The sequence below is a fragment of the Pleurodeles waltl genome, chromosome 3_1 (assembly GCF_031143425.1).
Source record: "Pleurodeles waltl isolate 20211129_DDA chromosome 3_1, aPleWal1.hap1.20221129, whole genome shotgun sequence".
Lineage (NCBI taxonomy): Eukaryota > Metazoa > Chordata > Amphibia > Caudata > Salamandridae > Pleurodeles > Pleurodeles waltl.
This window is the reverse complement of record NC_090440.1, coordinates 301,660,790-301,680,284: the sequence shown is the minus strand read 5'-3', so window position 1 is coordinate 301,680,284 and position 19,495 is coordinate 301,660,790. Positions and strand designations below refer to the sequence as shown.

At 42.2% G+C, this 19,495-nt stretch overlaps 1 protein-coding gene across 1 annotated transcript in view; it reads left to right on the top strand.

Annotated features, from left to right (window-relative positions):
• UNC13C (unc-13 homolog C) overlaps positions 1-19,495 on the top strand; it is a 1,168,779-nt gene that overhangs the window by 601,761 nt on the left and 547,523 nt on the right. The window contains exon 14 of the mRNA XM_069222447.1: positions 10,141-10,291. Within this exon, the coding sequence (XP_069078548.1) occupies positions 10,141-10,291 (151 nt within the window). The remainder of the gene's footprint in view (positions 1-10,140; positions 10,292-19,495) is intronic.

Sequence of the window (19,495 nt, the reverse complement as noted above, 5' to 3'; positions counted from 1 at the left end):
CTCAATTCTGTCATACTGCGCTACCTCAAACAAGAATCAGTAAAATACTGATGATGATTCCCACCACTGCCTCAATTTTAGATCTGCGTCCCAGTGGTAGATACAAAGACTGTGTTCCTCTTCGTATTGTGGTACAAAAGCCAAGAATGAAATATTTGCTGTGCAAATACTAGATTCATAATTGAAATTCTGAACAAATAATGTTACAGAATACATGAGCGTCTCACAGAGCTTCATAATTCATACAAGTATTGCATATTCCCAGCACAAATCTGTGATCCTAATCATAATCTTGCAATTAAATATTTATTCTATTAGAATGACACTTGTTTCTTGCATTTAACGTTTTTCAATTATTTTGTTCCATTTTGTTTCCATTGTCTTTTATAACAACGGAACCAAGAATAGCTTTCAATTCTAATTGCAGCCTTACAAATATGAACATTCTATTTCCGTGTATTAAAACGATATTGAATACGTGAATAGATATTAGCAGCTTTGATATATAAAGTATCACAATATTAGTTTTGGAGATAATACATGATGATCGGCGTACGAATATTTGTTCTGAGCCATTTAACCACCTGAATATTTTGGTTTTAGGCTCCCAGATTTTTGAACTTTTACTGTCAGTAAATTTCACTGAGTCTCACTCAAGACAAACTCCATTACAATGGACTAGGGGTGCTAGCCACCAGGGTCAACCTTCTAAAACAAGGCTTACTGCTGCACAGACGGGGAAAAACGCACTAGGTTAATTGCACATGCCTGGACACATAAGGAAGCTGAGCAAGTGGAGCTAAGGTCCAGGTCAGCCTTAGGACTTTTATTGTGAGTGTTCATCCATAGAGTAAGTCTCAAATACATTATTGAATAGCGTTTGTGTTTATGGTATTATACATTATGGGTAAATTCTGCACCAAAGTAAAGTTTCACCCTAGATAGGCCTCGAGATTGGTGTGATGTACCAATTGTAGGGTAAAAAAGCATCAGAAATTCAAATATAATGGTTCCTTCAAATCTACATTCCTTATGGCACTTAACATTGTACATAACTCTCTGAGCCAACTCCCTAATTATTTTTCACTACTGAATAGCCAAGTTAAGGACCATCCAGAGGATCAAAAGCACTCCCAACAGAGGAAGGTTCTGTATTAACGGTCAGAGGTACTCCCCATACAGAAAGGTTATTCATCAACATTAGTCCTGGACCTAGTAGCAGAAGGGGTATAGGGGAATGTGCTAATGACCCTTTTACACTCGACTATGCCTGAGAGGACAGCTGGACCTCTAAGGCCAACCAAGGGAATGGATCTCCTTTGACGTTTTGGAGAGAAAGGACAAGCCAGCTGTAGCAGTCAGAAGTGTGGTTTCCTGCACTCAGACTTATCTTTCAACAGAGCACCTTAAGTTTCCATTTTGGAATGGGCAAAGATGCTGTGTAGGAGGGTTGAATCATAGGTGTAGTAATAATCTGCAATCCTAAGGTTAGAGAGGGGTGCCTACCTTTTTGAACTTTACACCCCCAGTTAAAACATCTCCACAGGAGAGTGTAGAAAGAGACAGAAGATGTATTTGATAGGACCCTGAAGAAGACCAAACCATATGGGCTGCTGGAACACCTTTGACTTATCCTGGATTGAACGCTGTGGATTCTCCTTTTCAGGGCAGTAGTGTTGCCTCTGTTACATCTTGAGGACAGTAGTGGGATAGACCTGGTGGGGGACACTGGTGGGGAAGGATACCCCTCCTCGGAACTTCTGAGTACTGGGCCTGAGGAAAGGATATCCCTTATCAGATGGTCCCTGTTAGAAATGGCCCACCAATATCCCAAAATAAAACTACCCATTGTGTCTTCTAGTCACTTAAAGTATAGATTCAGAACCCTAAATGGGATCGCCCAAAACAAATATAGAAATTTCGGCAACTTAGTCATTTTTAGAAATATTACAGCAGCAGGTAATGCTCAATGGGAGCTTATTTCAAAGCAGCCATTAAGAGATAACTGATTGCAGCAGATGCTCATATTTTAACTGAAAAATATTATCAACCTGTGCGGTAACTTGGATACCTAAATAAGTATCAGAGGAGTCTACCACTGGATTTTGGTCAGTATAAAGTTAAAGGAAATCTGAGTTTTATCGACATTAAGCTTATTGCCAGAGAGTGCCCTGAATGATTCTGCTTCTGAAATGACACATTTCATGGAATCCATTGGATTAGATGCATAAACGGTGACATTGTCTGTGTCGAATCTGAAGCTCAAGATCTACTGAGACCATAGGCTGTATAGCTTTATTATTAAGTAGGGACACCAAGTAAGGTCCAAGGTATAAAGCAAACAAAAGTGGAGTGCTGAGCGCCACGCCTGATCTTCAAAACCCTGGAAGAAATCCCTGAGCAGACCAGCCTAGCACACTGATCCTGATAAAGAGATTGCACCCATCCTTAAAACCGGTTGCCAAACCCAAAAGCACCCATCACAGCCCATAAGAAGTCCTAGACAACCATACCAAATGCTTTCTCTGCGTCTAAAAGGATCATACCCAGTTTTCCTGAAATATCAAAGGCTGCAATGGCTGTATTGGTATGGCCGGTGGTGTCCCACCCAGGAATAAAGCTGTGCTGCTGAACTGATGCCAATCCCGGAATCAGGGGAGAGAGCTGAGTGGCTAACACTTTAGCAATTATTTTAGCATCAGCATTAATCAGTGATATAGGATAATATGACCCTCTCTCTTCAGATGGCTTACCTTTCTTTGGAAATATAATTATGTTTGTCCTATTCCATGTGTCTGGGACTACACCAGTTTGATTGATATACTGCATGACAGTCAACAGAAGAAGAGTAATGGTATCCTTGAACACTTTATAGAATTCCAGGGGAATAGAATATTCCTCTGTAGCCTTGCCTGCAGGCAGAATCCCTAGAGCTTCTTCTAATTCCCCAGTAGTAAAGTCCCTCTGCAGCGCCACCCTAGAAGAGTCCTCCACTCTAAGGAGTCTACTATGTTGAATATATGCTTACTGCTCAGCCAGTCCGGAAGCCTGGGACTGGCAATATAGTTCCTCAGAAAAGAGAAATAATTGTTCTGAAATATCACAATCATCAGTATAGATCAGCCCGTCACTACCTCTAATTCTTTGAATGTCATTTTGCACCTTTCAGTTTGCAATTTTATCAAGTTAAACCCCCAATCCACCTGATCCCCCTACTTGTATTGCAGGGATTTATATTTAACATAACTAGCTCCAGCTTTCTCTTTGAGATTTCACCTTAAGAGGACCAGTTTATGGGTCAATTGTAATTGGAGCGCCTGCTCCTCAAATGTACTGATGCCCCCATTGCTAATACCCCTTGCCTGCAGCCGTATAATTTTCTGCCCCAGCAGCCTAAATTCCTTTGAGGTAGTAGAGGTAATCCTGAAGACAACCTGCCCCATGATCTTCCAGATATAAGCCTTCATAGTATCCTATACCACTGGAGGGGGGCTGTACCTGTATTGATCCCAAGAATTTCTGTAAGGGAACACATAACAAATTTGCAGTATTCAATGTTATTGCGGAGGTATCGAGGAATGGTGAACTGACACTTCTCTCTTCTCGTCCTCAGACATTTAATTGAAAGTAATGTAGAATTATGATCTGAGGTGAATCTAGGGCACACCTCCATATGCATATCTTGAACCAAGATCCTCCTACCAAAAATCATGTCTATCCGAGACTGTTTGTGAGGAGGTGGGAAGAAAGTGAACCCCGGGGAATTTGGGTACATTTCCCACCAGATGTCTGTAAGCCTTTGAAGATGTGCCAGCACCTGTATCACTACTCTAGTTTAAGCATGTGAGGTTTGGCAGACTGATTAGTTGAATCAATACTATAATCCATAATAAAATTTAAATCCCCCATTATAAGTAGTTCCCCAGGCTACCCCAACATTTCTATGGCAATCCGATCAAAAACCTCCAGATCATCTATTTTTGGTCCATATATCAAACAAATAACATATTTCTGGCCATATATCATAAGCTATGCTACTGTCTATCTCCCCTTAGTGTCTGCCATTGTTTTTAGAACCTTAACTGCCAAAGTCTTGGCTACCATAATAGCAACCCCTTTAATAAAGACAGCTTGAGAAGTACAAATAATATTTTTATACCCCAGCTGTGCTAGTAGAGAACAATCCTTATACGCCAAATGGGTCTCTGTGAATGCCACCAGATGCAAGGAGTACATCGTAATCTCCTCCCAGACTAGTCTTTGTTAGAGGAGTTGAGACCAGGCACATTCCAGCACACGCACTTCATAAATCAGTGCCCATAGACTGCCACCAACCGAGAAACCATATTGACCGCACACATACTCGCACCACAACTCATTGTGAACCATAAGCCTCTAAACTCTATGTACAAAACAGGACCATTCAGACCTTCCCCCGATCTAACAAGATGCAGCTCATGGTCATGAAACCCCTCACAACCCCCCTTCCAGATCCTCCTCCTTCAACCCCCAGTGACCCCGTACCTAACAGGGAGACACGACCCCATCCCTTTTGATGACGTTGGAAGCAGACAGCCAGTAGAGTTCCTCATCAAACCCTTCACCCACTACCAACCAACACAATCTACTGCCTCCAAAGAGAGGAAAGAAAAAGAAAAAGGAAAAACACAAAGGGAAAAAGAAAAAGGGGGAGAAGCCCATTCGACACTGGAGCACAACTACAAAAGGGGAACAATCCCCCCCCTCCAACTCCCTATTCTTCTAGCGATCTTCTGAGAAACTATTTGATTTAGAGTCCATAGCTTTTCAAACTACTTAGACATTATGCAGATTTATACTCTGTACAGCAAATCCTTGTTTAGCCATCCTTTCAGTCTAACAGGCTCCTGCAACAAAGCTCAAGCCCCTGAAACCTTGGAAGGATCTTTCAATTGGTGAATGCTAACTATAGATTGAGAGTAGATAGCTATGTTATTTACACTCAAATGAATTGTAATTTAAAATCCTCTTTAGTGGTGAAGCTGGATTTTAATTTACAATTCAGAAAATGCCACTTTTAGAAAGTAGCATCTTTTTGTCCCAACCAACGGTGAGTTTCTGCCAGTGTCTTGGGCCATATGGCTGTGAATGGCTCGCTGTTGGCATTTGTGTATTCAGACTCCCCAGGTTTTGTGATTTCACAAATCATGATGTTACCACGTATTTGGCCAAGGTGCATGAAGGCCACAATTTCATGTCTGGGTGCTGCGAAAAATAACACAAGTTTTGCTTCCCTGACTTATTTAGTGTTTTACTCCCTTCTGGCTCTGAACACAGCAGGCTACGGGATTCGTAGGCAGCACTACGGCGTGCCTTTTTGCTGCTTGCCCACCCTTGAAAGATGTGCTCTAAATAATGTAAAGTGTCCTTCCTCCTCCTCCTCCTTGTTACTCGAGTTGGTTCAGGGAGTGTGGGGAGAGCGAGAACAGCAGGCTTATATCAATGTAATAATAAGACTTTCCAGAAGACAAACATTATCTTTTCACATTTAATGAAGTCTGCTACATTTTTTTTTTTACTTCTCGTTTCACACATCCCTCTGTCCAATCGGAGTAGTAAACAAAAAAATCTAATATTAGCAGACCTCAGTACAGATAAAAGGTTGTGCTCATCTTCAGGAACCTTTAAGAAAATACCAATGCAATGCTATTAGTTAACTAAGTGGCACTTCGGTTGCCATGAGTTCCCTATTCCCTGGATTCTTATTATGGATGGAGGAACATTTTAGATCATAGCCAGGGCCATGTGAATTAGGCAGCAGGAGAGGGCCAAATTATGCGGCACGGTTGAGTAAATTATGGGGCAAGAAAAAGCAAATCATGTGGCATAATGCAGCACATTTTGTAATAGGGCAAAAAGCATCACTTTTTGTAATATTGTTATTTCATTATTTCGTCAAAAAAAGATTATGCGCCAGATGGTGGTTTATGTGGCAAACACAGCAAATCTATAATCAAGTGAAAATCGCCACAGCTGTACAATTGCATAATTCCAGTGGCCCTGATTATAGCAAACATTACAAAGTTGTTTGTATGCTTCACATTCTGAATTCAGATATTTGCAGATACTTTCGTATGTGCTAATGAACAGTTTCATGCTGTGGATGGGTAGCTCTTTCTAACATCAAAGGCTAAGGCTTTGTCCTTCAATCTTGGAGATTGAGATTAGAGCATGGTCGATATGCTGAATAGTGTTGTGATTAGGAAAAAGCATACACAGTGTTTTGTTTCATGCAGATTCCCTTTTTATTAGGTCCCAACTATTAAATGTTGCTAAAATAAAGTGCATCAAATATGCCACAAAAAAAGCAACAGTATGCCGCAAAATTTCCATTTTTGTGCTGCAAAATTTGCTAATCCATACTGCAATTTCCTGGGGGTTCTGTGTATTGCTTCCAGACAGTGAGATAGGGGGTTACATGTGGACAGAATGGACCACCTGGTAAGATGGCTATGGAAGGACTGTATTTAGCCTGACTTACACTTCAAAGGGCTTTGCCTACAGCATACACAAAGGAACCTGATACCAGGCCCAGCCTGCTGTTTGTCACCCCGGGGAGGAACATTTCAGAACCTGTTTTGGGGATAGGTCCAGGAATTCCCCCAAAGACCCGAACCAGGTGTAAATATGTGACCTCCAGAACCACTCATCAGAACATACTTGGACCTGTGGAAGATTTAGAAGTACTGCCCTGCAGCTTGGAGGACTGACTTGCTAACTGAAGAAGAAAGATTGGACCTGCTGGCCTTGATCCCAAACTACCCAGAGTGACTCCAAGAGTCAGTTGGCTGACCTGTGTGAACTGCAGGGACAAATCAAGCTTCAAAGGTAAGAGCCCATCTGGCCAGCTGCAACTGCACCTGCTTGTGCCTTGTTGCTGGCCTGTGCTGTGGTCCTGATCCCGAAGATCCCTTTTACTTTTTTGAGATCAATACACACTTCCACATGGTAACCCTTTAATTCTTCACCACAGTCTGTAATATAAAGATCAGCTTGGCAAAGGAACTTCATTCTAGTTACTGTGCAATGTTCATTTATGGGGCTAACTGAGTGATTGTGGCGTGGGTGCATAATGTTAATGATCAAGGTGGCTCAGGTAAAGAGTCCCTGTCTATAATGGACATATGATGCATGTTCCATGAAGATAATCACAAGACCACCTGATGTAATTTCTGAAACCTGAAATCATTCTCTCCCTGGCTGAGTCTGAGATCATAAATCCATTCAAATTATCCAAAAAACGTACCTCTAATAAATGTAAGCTTTTTATTCTCTCAATTTGATAATTGCTCAGGAAAGACAGTGGCACTCTCTGCACCCCATGATCCCTGTGTCAATGGAGACCTCTCTGGACAAGTGGACTTTGATGTTAGTGCACTCGTTGGGGAATAATGGTTGAGACAGGGAGGGACAATCTTTGTAAATTAGTTTTTAATTCCCATGTATAATTTAATCAAGTAAAGCTCCCTCTGATATTGGTATGACATATGTTATATTATGTCTTCTCAGCATCACTAACAGTCCAAAGCATTGCACCCTAACCCATTGACTAAATTGACTAAATTGCCATCCCTAGTTCAATGCTTAGCACCCTACCATCAAACCAAGGACAACACTCAATAGAAGTCCAAACCTTCAGTTCATGCAAAGACCTCTCATGACACCTAATGCTTGAACTCATCTCTCACCCAGTCAACTCTATATCGGGCACCAACACACTTCTAATCACCTTCAATAATTTTTTGGAAAGCTATGTGAACATCCAAACCCTAAATTCAGAATGGACATGCAAGCCACGCCCTTCAGCATCCTGGTATTTTAAAGTCCTTGCTGACAAAAATGATCCATCTGCAGGCAAGCAAGCAAATGGAAGCAAACATAACTCCTGAGGACTTCCTGACACTGAAGTCCATCCGCTCAGTACGCAGACTACTCACCATATCAGTCAAAGCAGAGTATTATACCAAAACCATCAATGAACTCACCAATAGAAGTAGACAATTGTCACAAACAATCAAGCACTAAATCATCTCCCTGACATACTCACCTATTCCTTAGCACAAGGAAAAGTGCAGTACCATCAACCTCTTCTTCAGTAAAGAAACACAGGAGGTCCAATAGCACATCAGTGACACCAAGCCTGCTTTAAATCTTATACCCACCCCTTCTTGTTGGATCCTGCAATGGTGGGCCATTATAGCCCTTTTCGCCCCCAAAGCTTGCTGACACATTCAATTCCCTGAGAACCACTTCTTATGAAGATGATGTCTTGCATTGTCTTTTATCGAAAATCATTCTAGGGATGCTATCTTACACCCACTATGCCATTGTCAATGCCTCTCTCACTCAAGGACTATTCCTGAAGCTCTCAAAAAAGGCCAGACCCACTCACTCCTAAAAAAACCAACACTAGACCCAGATGACCTCACACAACTACTTTTACATCACTCACTTACCATTCATCACCAAGATCATTGCAAAAGCAGTCAATGTTCTTCTCCAAGTCACTACATTGCCCACCATCTCCTGCTCGACTCCCAGTGTGACTTCAGATCACACTGCAGCACAGAGACCACAACATTATACATCATAGACCACAGATGAAGATGACCCATTCTCCTAAAATTGCTGGACCTCTCACATGCCTTTGCCACCATCAGCCATGCCACCCAAATATGCACCTTGGAGTCTTGAATGGAATTCATTAGCAATATCCTTCACTAGTCGTCCTCCTATTTTTCCAAACAAAACAAATGTGTCACGTTCTAAAAGATCCCTATCTCCTGTGAAGTGCTTCAAGACCCCATACTGTCTCCTATAATTTTTACATGGATCTGCCTGGTGCTCTGCTCAAAGATGACAGTATCAAAATTAACCAATATGCTGATTGTGCACAACTTTACTTCGAAGTCTCCTCAACTACAGCCAGTTGACACTTCAGACACTGCTTATACATCATTCAGGCCTAGATCAATACAACCAAGCCAAACTTCTTGTTATTTGTCAAGAACAAAAAACTAGATACAGTACATACCCAAATGAATTACATGAACTGTAATGCCTTCAAACCCCAACTTTCACCCAATGGCAAGTTTGATTCAACTTGGACATCAGTCTCAGCCTCAAACAACACATTCCTAAAAACAAAGATGGACTTGTATCTGCTCTCTCTTCTGAATAAAGTCACAGTATTTCTTCCAGAAAATAATACATTTTGTTCAAAGTATATAACTATTGTTATTCTGAATAATTGGCAGTGTGACAGCAGCTATCGGATTGGTCAGAGCACCCCAGCCAGGGTGCTGCAAGGCAGAGTGGGAATCTCTGCTTGCTGTCTCCAACACGCAGTGCCGGGTTGGAGAGAGCCTAGTGCGCATTTGTGTTTGGCGAGGCTGAGACGGCTGGCCAAACAAACATGCACACTGATGGGAAGTGCTGTGCCCAGTGCTCTTCACAGCCTGTGTCCCTGCCCCTTTTACAATAAAACCATAATAAACATAATTTATTATAATTTTATTGTAAAGGTTTGACAGCTGCTGCTGCTAGCGTGGAGGGGTGGCGCGGCACTCCTCTGCCTTAGGGGAAGAGCCATGCCTGGCTGTATGAAGTTGAAGTATCTGTGTATGACACCTTGCAACTTTAAAGTATTAAAGCTTCGTCCATTTCATGTTTATTGTCGTCAAGAAGTACATTTTGGTACAGCTTCCGTTTTTCAGTGTCTTCTTTAGATCCCTGATGTGTATTTTAATTGAGTTTCCGTCTTTAGTGGGGAGAAAACTAGTTTGATTTTCTTCCTTAATTCAACAAAACACAGCAGTTATCCAACCAGAGTTGTCCTTCTTTACTTGAACGTATACCATAAACAATATGACTTATTTTTAGAGCATGCTTTTTACATATTATCAAAACAGTATGACTCTGTTTGTGTTACCTGTTTGGGACCTATACGCGGATGAAACTTTAAAAACAACTTCGTTTTAATGTATTTATATAATATTTTTCATTAGTTGTAGAATTGCCATCTTTACGGACTAAAATGTTTATCAACCTATTACCATTGGTATCTTTATTTTTATTCATCTGTATTTCTTTCCCTCATAGGCATTTCTCTTGTTTGTCCTCCAAGTACATGTGTCCAGGTGTCCCTGCAGCAATGAGCACTTTGTTGGCCAACATAAATGCGTTTTATGCTCACACTACAGCTTCCACCAATGTTTCTGCCTCAGACCGGTTTGCTGCTACCAACTTTGGTGTAAGTGCCATCCTATTGTAGTTTTGGTGCCTATATATTGTCCCTACTTTTATTTTCATAATTGTCTTATAAATAATGTTCATTCATAAATACATATATATATTATATATTGCAAACATGTATGCATGTACAAAATGGGTTCACGTGCTTTACTTGCCATCTGGATGTAAATGTGACCCCTAGTTTCACTATCATACAATAAAAGACATTGATTTGTTTGAATATCCAGCCTCCTGAACAATGTCCCATAGTCTAGTACATAGGTGGAGATAGTATCCCACCAGTGATCTTATCACAGCTTTGGCAACGAGGCCAGAGCCAGAAGACAATCCTTAGAGACAATGTCCAGGGTTTTATCTCAGAGCACAATAAAAAGTATAAGTACCAAAGAAAGAGCTTACAGGACAAACAAAGTTTAGACTTTACTAAAAAAATTAATCGGAAAAAAAAATAGTAAGAGGATTGAGGCATCGAACTTTATTAAAAAAACCATGAAAGGTAAAGGGAGATGGAAAATAAACCACTAGAAAATAGTCTGTTTCTCCCTAGAATTTCCACCAGCGCTTTGAGATTTTTCATTGAAGAAGACAAACCATTGTGGTGCTTTAAATTTGCAAAATAGTCTGTGGCATATGCTACATTGATATGATGCGTTTTTATTCACAGACGGGGACAGTATAAAAACGTTTCAAAAGCTTTAAAAAGTCGGTACAATATTCAATCACTGCTGAGTGAGCGTCGAATCCCTCAACTCATTTAAGAACATGATATGAGTCACCACATAATCACATTGGTCTGCCCTGTCCTTGTCAGCACTAAATAGATCAAGCGGAAATTGTCATTGTTTAACTGGACTCTTAGCTTCACACTATCTCTCAGCTTCAGGTATGCAGGCCTCAATGTTTTAACAGGCAATTCTCTTTGCTCTGGCTTCTGAGCGACATCCCCTTGATCGTGGGCCTATGGAGTTTTTCAATACACATCTAGTTGAAGTAGGCAGTTTCTGGTAGGTTCTTCAGTAGAGAAACAAACAAATATCACACGCAACAGACTCCCATATTCTACAACAAAGTCCCACAGTCAGAGAAACAGGACTAGAACAAGCTCCACGTTTACTAGACAGGAAGCAAAAATTGTGCTTACACGTTTTGAACTGCCTTTCGACCATGCAAGAGGGGGAGTGGCAAGGCTGCCAGATGTTGTGAGTTAAAACTCGTCCAGTGGCAGATATACAAAGTAAATTTCTCATTTGCCTGATGGTGTTGTGAATGCACAACTTCCTATGTTTATTGAGGAACATGAAATTGTTAATTCAGCTTTAGCATAATGTTGATGAGCTCACGGAAACGGGGTCATTTTGCTCTCGGCTTTCTTTGGCATTAAACTTGTCTTAGAAGAGGGGACTTTATCTCTTGGGTCCTCCAGGAAATTTCAGTTACATTTGGCATAGTCTGAGCTTCAATCTATGGAAGGCAGATACGATGCAAGACTATGCCCTGTTTTGTCACTCAAAACAAATATCAGTGTAAGAATTCCTTTACTTTTGTTGCTGTTTGGATGGAAGTCAGCTCTCTCCATTCGAACTCTAGACAAACTGAGACTGTGGTCTTTGGCAATACTGTCATGTTGGTCAGAGGCATAGTTGACCTTGACCTGCCATTAGCATCCACCAAGATTTTATAGAATCATGAGATCATATTTGACACTAATCAATGTTTTCAGAATTTTGAAAATAACTAGACCTGTGTTAGAAATGGGGTCTTTGGTTGGCAGTCAGGGTACCCCTTGTCCAAGCAACGACCCTCACTCTAGTCAGGGTGAAGGAGAATCACCCTCAGCTAACCCCCGCTCACCCCTTGTGTAGCTTGGCACGAGCTGGCAGGCTTAACTTCAGAGTGCTAGGTGTAAAGTATTTGTACCCACACACACAGTAACTCATTGAAAACACTACAAAATCACACAAGACAGGTTTAGAAAAATAGAAAATAAGTATCTAAACAACACAAGACCAAAATAACAAAAATCCACAATACCCAAGTCAAGTTATCAATTAAAAACCAAAAGAGTCTTCATGTAGTTTTAAACACAACGCTAACGCTGTTAACGTGAAAATGTATCTGGGTATGTCAAAAATAATCCTGCACGGTCAAGTGTGCATCAAAAGGGGTTTGCGATGCATCGGTATCACTCACGAGCGAGACCTTGCGTCATTTCTCCTTCAGTCAAGTCAGCGTGCGTCATTTCTCCTCTACGCAGGAGAGCGATGCTTCGATTCAAACTGCACTCTCGGGTCCGGCAGGCCTTGCTTCATTTTTGCATGTCCAGCAATGTTTGCATCGGAAATCCTGCCGCACGATGATCCGAAAACCACGCAGCATGGGTCGCGATCCCACCAGTCTCCAACCGCGATGCTGCACGTCGTTTCTCCAGCTGCAGGTGTCGATCTTCCAGTCACGTTCCAGGCGAGCGTCAATTTTCAGCCGCAAAGCCGGAGGTGCATAGATTTTTCAGCCGCAGATCGGAGTCGCGTCAATATTTTCCCCGCACGGCGGTCTGTGCGTGGATTTCTCACTCTTGGGCTGCCAGCTTCTCCTTTCAGGGTCCCAGGAACTGGATGGGCACCACTTGGCATAGTAGGAGTCTCAGCAGCGGCTCCAGGTGCTGGCAGAGAGAAGTCTTGCTGTCCCTGAGACTTCAAACAACAGGAAGCAAGCTCTAAATCAGGACCTTGGAGAGTTCATCACAAGAGGGAAGGCAACACAAAGTCTAGTCTCAGTCCTCTAGCACAGGTGGAAGCAGCAACTGCAGGATAGCTCCACAAAGCACAGTCACAGGCATGGCAGCTCTTCTTCCTCAGCTCTTCAGCTCTTCTCCAGGCAGAGGTTCCTCTTGGTTTCCAGAAGTGTTCTAAGGTCCATGGCTTATACCCATTTTGCCCTTTGCAGTAGGCTTACTTCAAAGAAAAGGATTTGTGAAATCCTGCCTTGCCCAAGCCAGGCCCCAGACACACACCAGGGGGTTGGAGACTGCATTGTGTGATGCCAGGCACAGCCCTTTCAGGTGTGAGTGACCACTCCTCCCTCCCTCCTAGCACACATGGCTCATCAGGAAATGCAGACTACACCCCAGCTCCCTTTGTGTCACTGTCTAGTGAGAGGTGCAACCAGCCCAACTGTCAAACTGACCCAGACAGGGAATCCACAACAAGGCAGAGTCACAGAAATGGTTTAAGCAAGAAAATGCCCACTTTCTAAAAGTGGCATTTTCAAACACACAATCTTAAAATCAACTTTACTAAAAGATGTATTTCTAAATTGTGAGCTCAGAGACCCCAAACTCCACAGGTCTATCCATGCCTGAGGGACAGGCCTTGCAATAGTGAAAAACAAATCTAGCAGTATTTCACTGTCAGGACATATACAACACATTACTATATGTCCTACCTTAACATACACTGCACCCTGCCCTTGGGGCTACCTAGGGCCTACCTTAGGGGTGTCTTACATGCAAGAAAATTGAAGGTTTAGGCCTGGAAAGTGGGTACACTTGCCAAGTCCAATTTACAGTTTAAAACTGCACACACATAAACTGCAGTGGCAGGTCTGAGACATGATTACAGAGCTACTAAGGTGGGTGCCACAACCAGTGCTGCAGGCTCACTAGTAGTATTTGATTAATAGGCACTGGGCACCTGTAGTGCACTTTACTAGGGACTTACTAGTCAATCAAATATGCCAATCATGGATAAACCAATCAACCATACACTTTACACAGAGAGCATATGCACACTGGTTAGCAGTGGTAAAGTGCTCAGAGTTCTAAAGCCAACAAAAACAAGTCAGAAAAAATAGGAGGAAGGAGACAGAAAGAATGGGGGTGACTCTACAAAAGGGCAAAATCCAACAACCTGTATGAGAAGTTCTTTCTCCAATTGTTAAAAACATAGTTTTGTTATATTTAATGTAAAACTCGAACACAGGGGCATACCTCACATTCAAAATTCATATGAGATACCAGCAAGAAACTGGTTTGAGGAGAAAATGTTTCTACAAGACATTACCTGTTTCCATGAGGACTTTCTACTCCAAGAACTGTTTTGTGGGGCACAATTTTATGTCACGTGAATTTCCTCAATTTTGTGAGTTTAGGAAATATTTTGCACATACTTATAAAACTAACTCTGACATGTTTTCTGCTAGTGAAATTTCTCAGCAAAATCCTCCCTTTTACATATAATATATACTTCAGGCTACCATTGGAGTGAGTCTGTACTACTCTAGCAGAGTAATTTAGGGTTTGGTCAGTGTCTTGGTCAGAGGCTGCACATTATTAAGTCAATTTCTCACTTCTCACCTTCAGACCCTACGCTGGTTCCAGGTGAGTGAAATTGATTGTCCTCGAGGATCCATGCATTGCACAGACCCATTACTCATTCAGATTCTGTTCAGACATCGCAGTCAGTCTTACTCTCTTTCATAATTTACAGACCATGGCTCGAGCTTTTTCACTTTTCTCCACAAAAACATAGCTCTCTTTTCTTTATGAATTAAAGCGAACAGAAGAACACTTTTGTTAAAAAACTACAAACTCTCTAGTTCATTTTCCTGCCGTAGTTGTGTAGATGTGTTGTTGTTTCTTTGGCAGGGCACCCTGTACAAACGTTTCATGTGTGCTTTTGAAAACAAGTGCATTAAATATAAATAATAAAATGAAAATTGCTTTATCTAAAGCATGCGTTGAATTGGGAAACCTTCGGGTGGCATGGTAGTTTATAGTTGATTACAGATCAGATTTTTCATCCAGACTACATTTGAGGTAAGATTTTGATGTATGTTGTTTTATTGCATGCAAGTACATTTACGCCTGAGTCTGCAGCCGAATAATGTTTTTTCACTGACTCTGACAGTAAAGTATTTTTTTAATATACACCTGCTGTAAGGGCAGCAGGGTCATACTGACATGGGAGGAACTGGTGAATGATGTATCTTGCCCCCCAGTTTTCGTAGCTGATGGTCAGCATTAAGAGTGCAAGGAGTACTCATTTATAGTTTAACAGGCCTCAGTAACAGCTTAGTCTCAGAATACCCTGAGTTGAACTAGGCAGGCAGAAGCATATCGTGTTTACAAAGCAAGCGCACAGAGTCCCTGTTACAGATAAGCCACACTTTTCTTGCTTGCGCCTTGGCGCGCCTTTAATGAGATGCGCCATGGGCAAATAGGAAACATGCACCCCACAGTAGAGAACGTGCTGCCCTCCGGGCAGCCCCGAATTGGCGCTGCCCTGGGTGCAGTGCATTCAAGTGAAATATGGAGCCGCTCCTTCAAAGCCGCTCCAAGTTTCACTGTGCAGGATGCAACCTGCCTACACTTTGAAGAGTGATTAGAGATTATTTTGCAGGCGCGTTCACATTATGCGGGGGCCCCATCATTTTGTGTTAGGCCACTGCGACTATGCTTGCTAAATCCGGCAAAGGAAACATCCTTCCAGAATTATTTAGCTATTGCATTAGCTTGCTTTGGTATACAGCGTGCAGGTAACCGAATATAATTGGTTATAGACGTGTTGAAGTTCGCTTTCATGCTATCCTTTGCTGCAGACCTGGGGCCTTGGTTTTATTCCTTATGATGTTGTGGAAATCCGAGTAGTATAGTTTGATAATGTGCCATTTCGACTTTCCACTATTACCCACAAAAACGATGCCAGCAAAATAGAGTAAAGATTATGTAATCTTTAAAGCAAATGTTAAAAGTCCGGCAAAGCTGACTCAGCCTTTCATCCTTTGGAAGATGCTAAACCACGTGCTACTAAATTCGATAGTAAAATGTACTGTAAGTACAGCTCTCTGGGTCTGGTTTGTGTGGTAACAGTCCTCATTTAAAACATAGTTTGTGAATGGACATCCATGTAATGTTGGTGGCCCTAGACCCTCATGCTCCAGAACGAAGTCACGCAGACACAGTCTTATGGTGGTTTAAACTGGCCTTAGGCACGTGCGCCCGGCCCCTTTTATTGGCAGGGTCACCTGACTGGTGACGCCTGTGTTGGGTGGGTGTGGGGTGCACATGTAAGACCAGCCCTCAGCAGAGTGGCTGGCAGTAACACTAGAACGAGTCCAGCTGGACTCTACAATCCATTGCACAAGACGTGTTGGGTCAGAAGTGTTCACAGTCTAAATCTTAAGCAGGGGGCTCCAATATATTAACTTTTTTGCCACCTTTGTCCATTTCTCTGCCCCTCTGCTCAAGCTCGCAGGAGATATAGATAGTGAAGGCTGAAGGTGGCACATAAGTACATAATCCATACACAACTTTAATCCCGAGATATAGCATAATAAATATTTTGCTCAAAACAAGGATAAAGGTTCTTGCAATTGAAATCAGTTTAAGAAAAGGTTCTCACTAAGCCAACCCGCCAATGATTATTTCTCTTAGTATCTTCTTAGTAACCTAGACTTTGTATAACTGTAATTGTAATAATTGTTTACAGACTTACCACTGCAAACGTTTCTGCTCACCAGAATGCCAAACGTGGACCCAGAGGAGTTAGATGCGTTAATGCATACTTCTGCACTGATGTCAGCAGTCCGTCCTCCATTTGCGGCAGAAAGTGCATTGAGAGGAGCAAGCCTCATAGTGCAAGTGCATGTCTGTTCTGTCAGTTTGTTCTTAATCACAGTTTAGAGATGGTGTGTAATGGAGGGACCCACTATTATCAGTACAGCACAGGGGTGTTCTGCAGTGTGTGTGATGTTTCAGTATTCCCATTTCATTATAACATGCAGGTGTCAATTCCTGACTCATAGTAGTGGACAGTAATGTGTACGGATGCAGACCTCCGTGAACAATGTGGTGGGATTTGCACCGCCATTCCTCCAGGCTGACCACAGAATGCATGCTCTCTGCCCAGCTGATAAGTCTGTTTCCAGATAGGAAACACTAGTGTTACTGACGAGACAACATTTTGTGAATATATAGTTAAATACAATGTTGTGAATGTACCCATTAATTTTTACATGCCTTGCATATGCCTTATATATTTAATTACCCTCTGTTATGTTACATGTATTTGTAAAGCATGCTGTAACCCATACAAATATCCTGGCACTGACCAGGAAGGTGTGGGTTTAGCCCTGCCTATGGTAGTTTGTTTAAAAGCCGGCCTTCAGCTTCTTGTGGAATTCAAGAAGAGAGGAGGAGCATTTGATGTGAAGTGGGAGGTTGTTCTATGCTTTAGGAGCGATGTAAGAGACAGCTCATCCTCCTGATCTGGGTCCGTGTATGGGTGGGAGGTGTGCAAGTAGGAGTCGTGCACAGCAGAGATGTCTGGGTGGTTGGTGGAAGGAGATGCTTGAGCTGTGACTTGACTGTGTATGGTGTTTGAACTGAGTGAATTTGTGTATTAGGAGGCAGTGAAACTCCTGAAGACGTGGTGTTATTTTAGTTTTGCATGGAAGGTTGGGGATGAGTCTGGGTGTGGAGTCCTGAATGGTTTGTAGTCTTCTAGTGAGTTGCTTTGAAATCCCAGCATAGAAGGTGTCCCCATAGTCCAACTTTCTAGTGACTAGGGCATGAATGACATTTTCTTTACTGTTTTTTCTAAGACATTTGAGAATCTTCACATTGATGAATCAAGATACAGTGACGGTGTTGACTTGTGCTGTCATTTCCTGTTTGCTCTAGATTGTTATTCCGAGGCTCCTGGCATGGATGCTGTGTGTGTACGACAGGGGAGCAGTTGGAGTCCCACGGTGAGATGTTCTTGCTGACCATCACTACTTCGGTCTTGTCAGTGCTGAGCTTGATTCAGTTGGCTTTCATCAAGTTAGCGACTTAGGTCATGCAGTTGGTTAACTTTTTTGTGTTGGGGTCTTATATGAGAAGGAGAGAATGAGTTGCGTGTTGTCAGTGTAGCAGAGGATGTGGATGCTGTGTGTGCGTGAATTTGGCCAGAGTGTGTGTTAAAAGAAAGCTTACTTGTCAAATAGCATAATAGCATAAAAATAATAATTCAGTAAAAATTTACTCACTCTGGTTGCAGCCAGAAAAGGCTGGATTTGCAATGCTCCTAATGCTTTCATTAGAAGCAAGACAATCAATCACTCTGCATCCATCATTACATCAGTCAGTGCTGCCCCAAACCGTTGGACCCTTACCTCTAGAACATGAGCACATTTGAAAGTTCTCATACAAGCTGGAAATCTGCTGCCTTGGCCGGAGGAATGTATGTCCCATGTAACCAGTCCATAGCTACAGATACAGACAAAGATATCTGCACTATCAGTTGGTGTGATTCTGAGTTACAGTTAGCTAGATTTTACGGTATACATGAAGCTCTTTTGTAAGAACATTCACATCACCTCAATTAAATTGTCCTTGAGCCCTCCATGATATCTGCAAGAGCTTGAAAAAATCTTCACTAGAAGCATATGTGCATTTTTACTGCTGTGTAAGCTTTGGCAAATTAAATTCCAATTAAATCTGATGCCTTTAGAAATAATGAAGTTCCTGCTTTGCCCATGTATGGGGAACCTGTACTACGTAGCTGTTTTACCTAGTCACAGGTGGGCCTACGCACCATAAAAATACATGCCCCCCTTAAATTAATCAAATTAAAAACTTCGAACTGCAGTCCAGTTAGTGCCTTAGTGCTCCTGCTGCCGAATGCTGCTGTTTGAGTCAGGCAAAGTCATGCATCGGATGGCTGGGGCAAAGGGCCCTGTAATGCACAAGAACCTAGTTATCATTGGTGCAGCGAGTGTAGTGGTAGAGGGGCCCATTGGAGCCTTGCAATTGCTGCCCAGCAGCAGTCCAAGGGGGTCATTTTCATTGCTTTCATCAGGACCCATAGCATCCTTGCTACTCTACTGGCAATGTGAGTCATCCTGCTCCAAGAATGGTAAAGTTAATGCATGGGGCAAAGGGTCTTTGCTGATGTGGATGCAAAAAAAGGTAAATGTGAGGAGCAAAGTGTAACAGGAAAGAAAATAAGAGAATTTGATGAGGGAGGAGGGGCAGAGGAATATGCTACACAGAGGATAAAGAAAGGTCATGAGAGGAGATACAAGGAAGAGAGGAAGAAGGGGTAAACAGAAAAAGAGGATGCTCAACAATGGGTCAGAAGAAGTTGAACAAGCATAATAGTGGGAGTAACATCCCATTCCTATCTCCAAGGCAAGCACCCTCTTGATACCTCTTTGGAAAGTA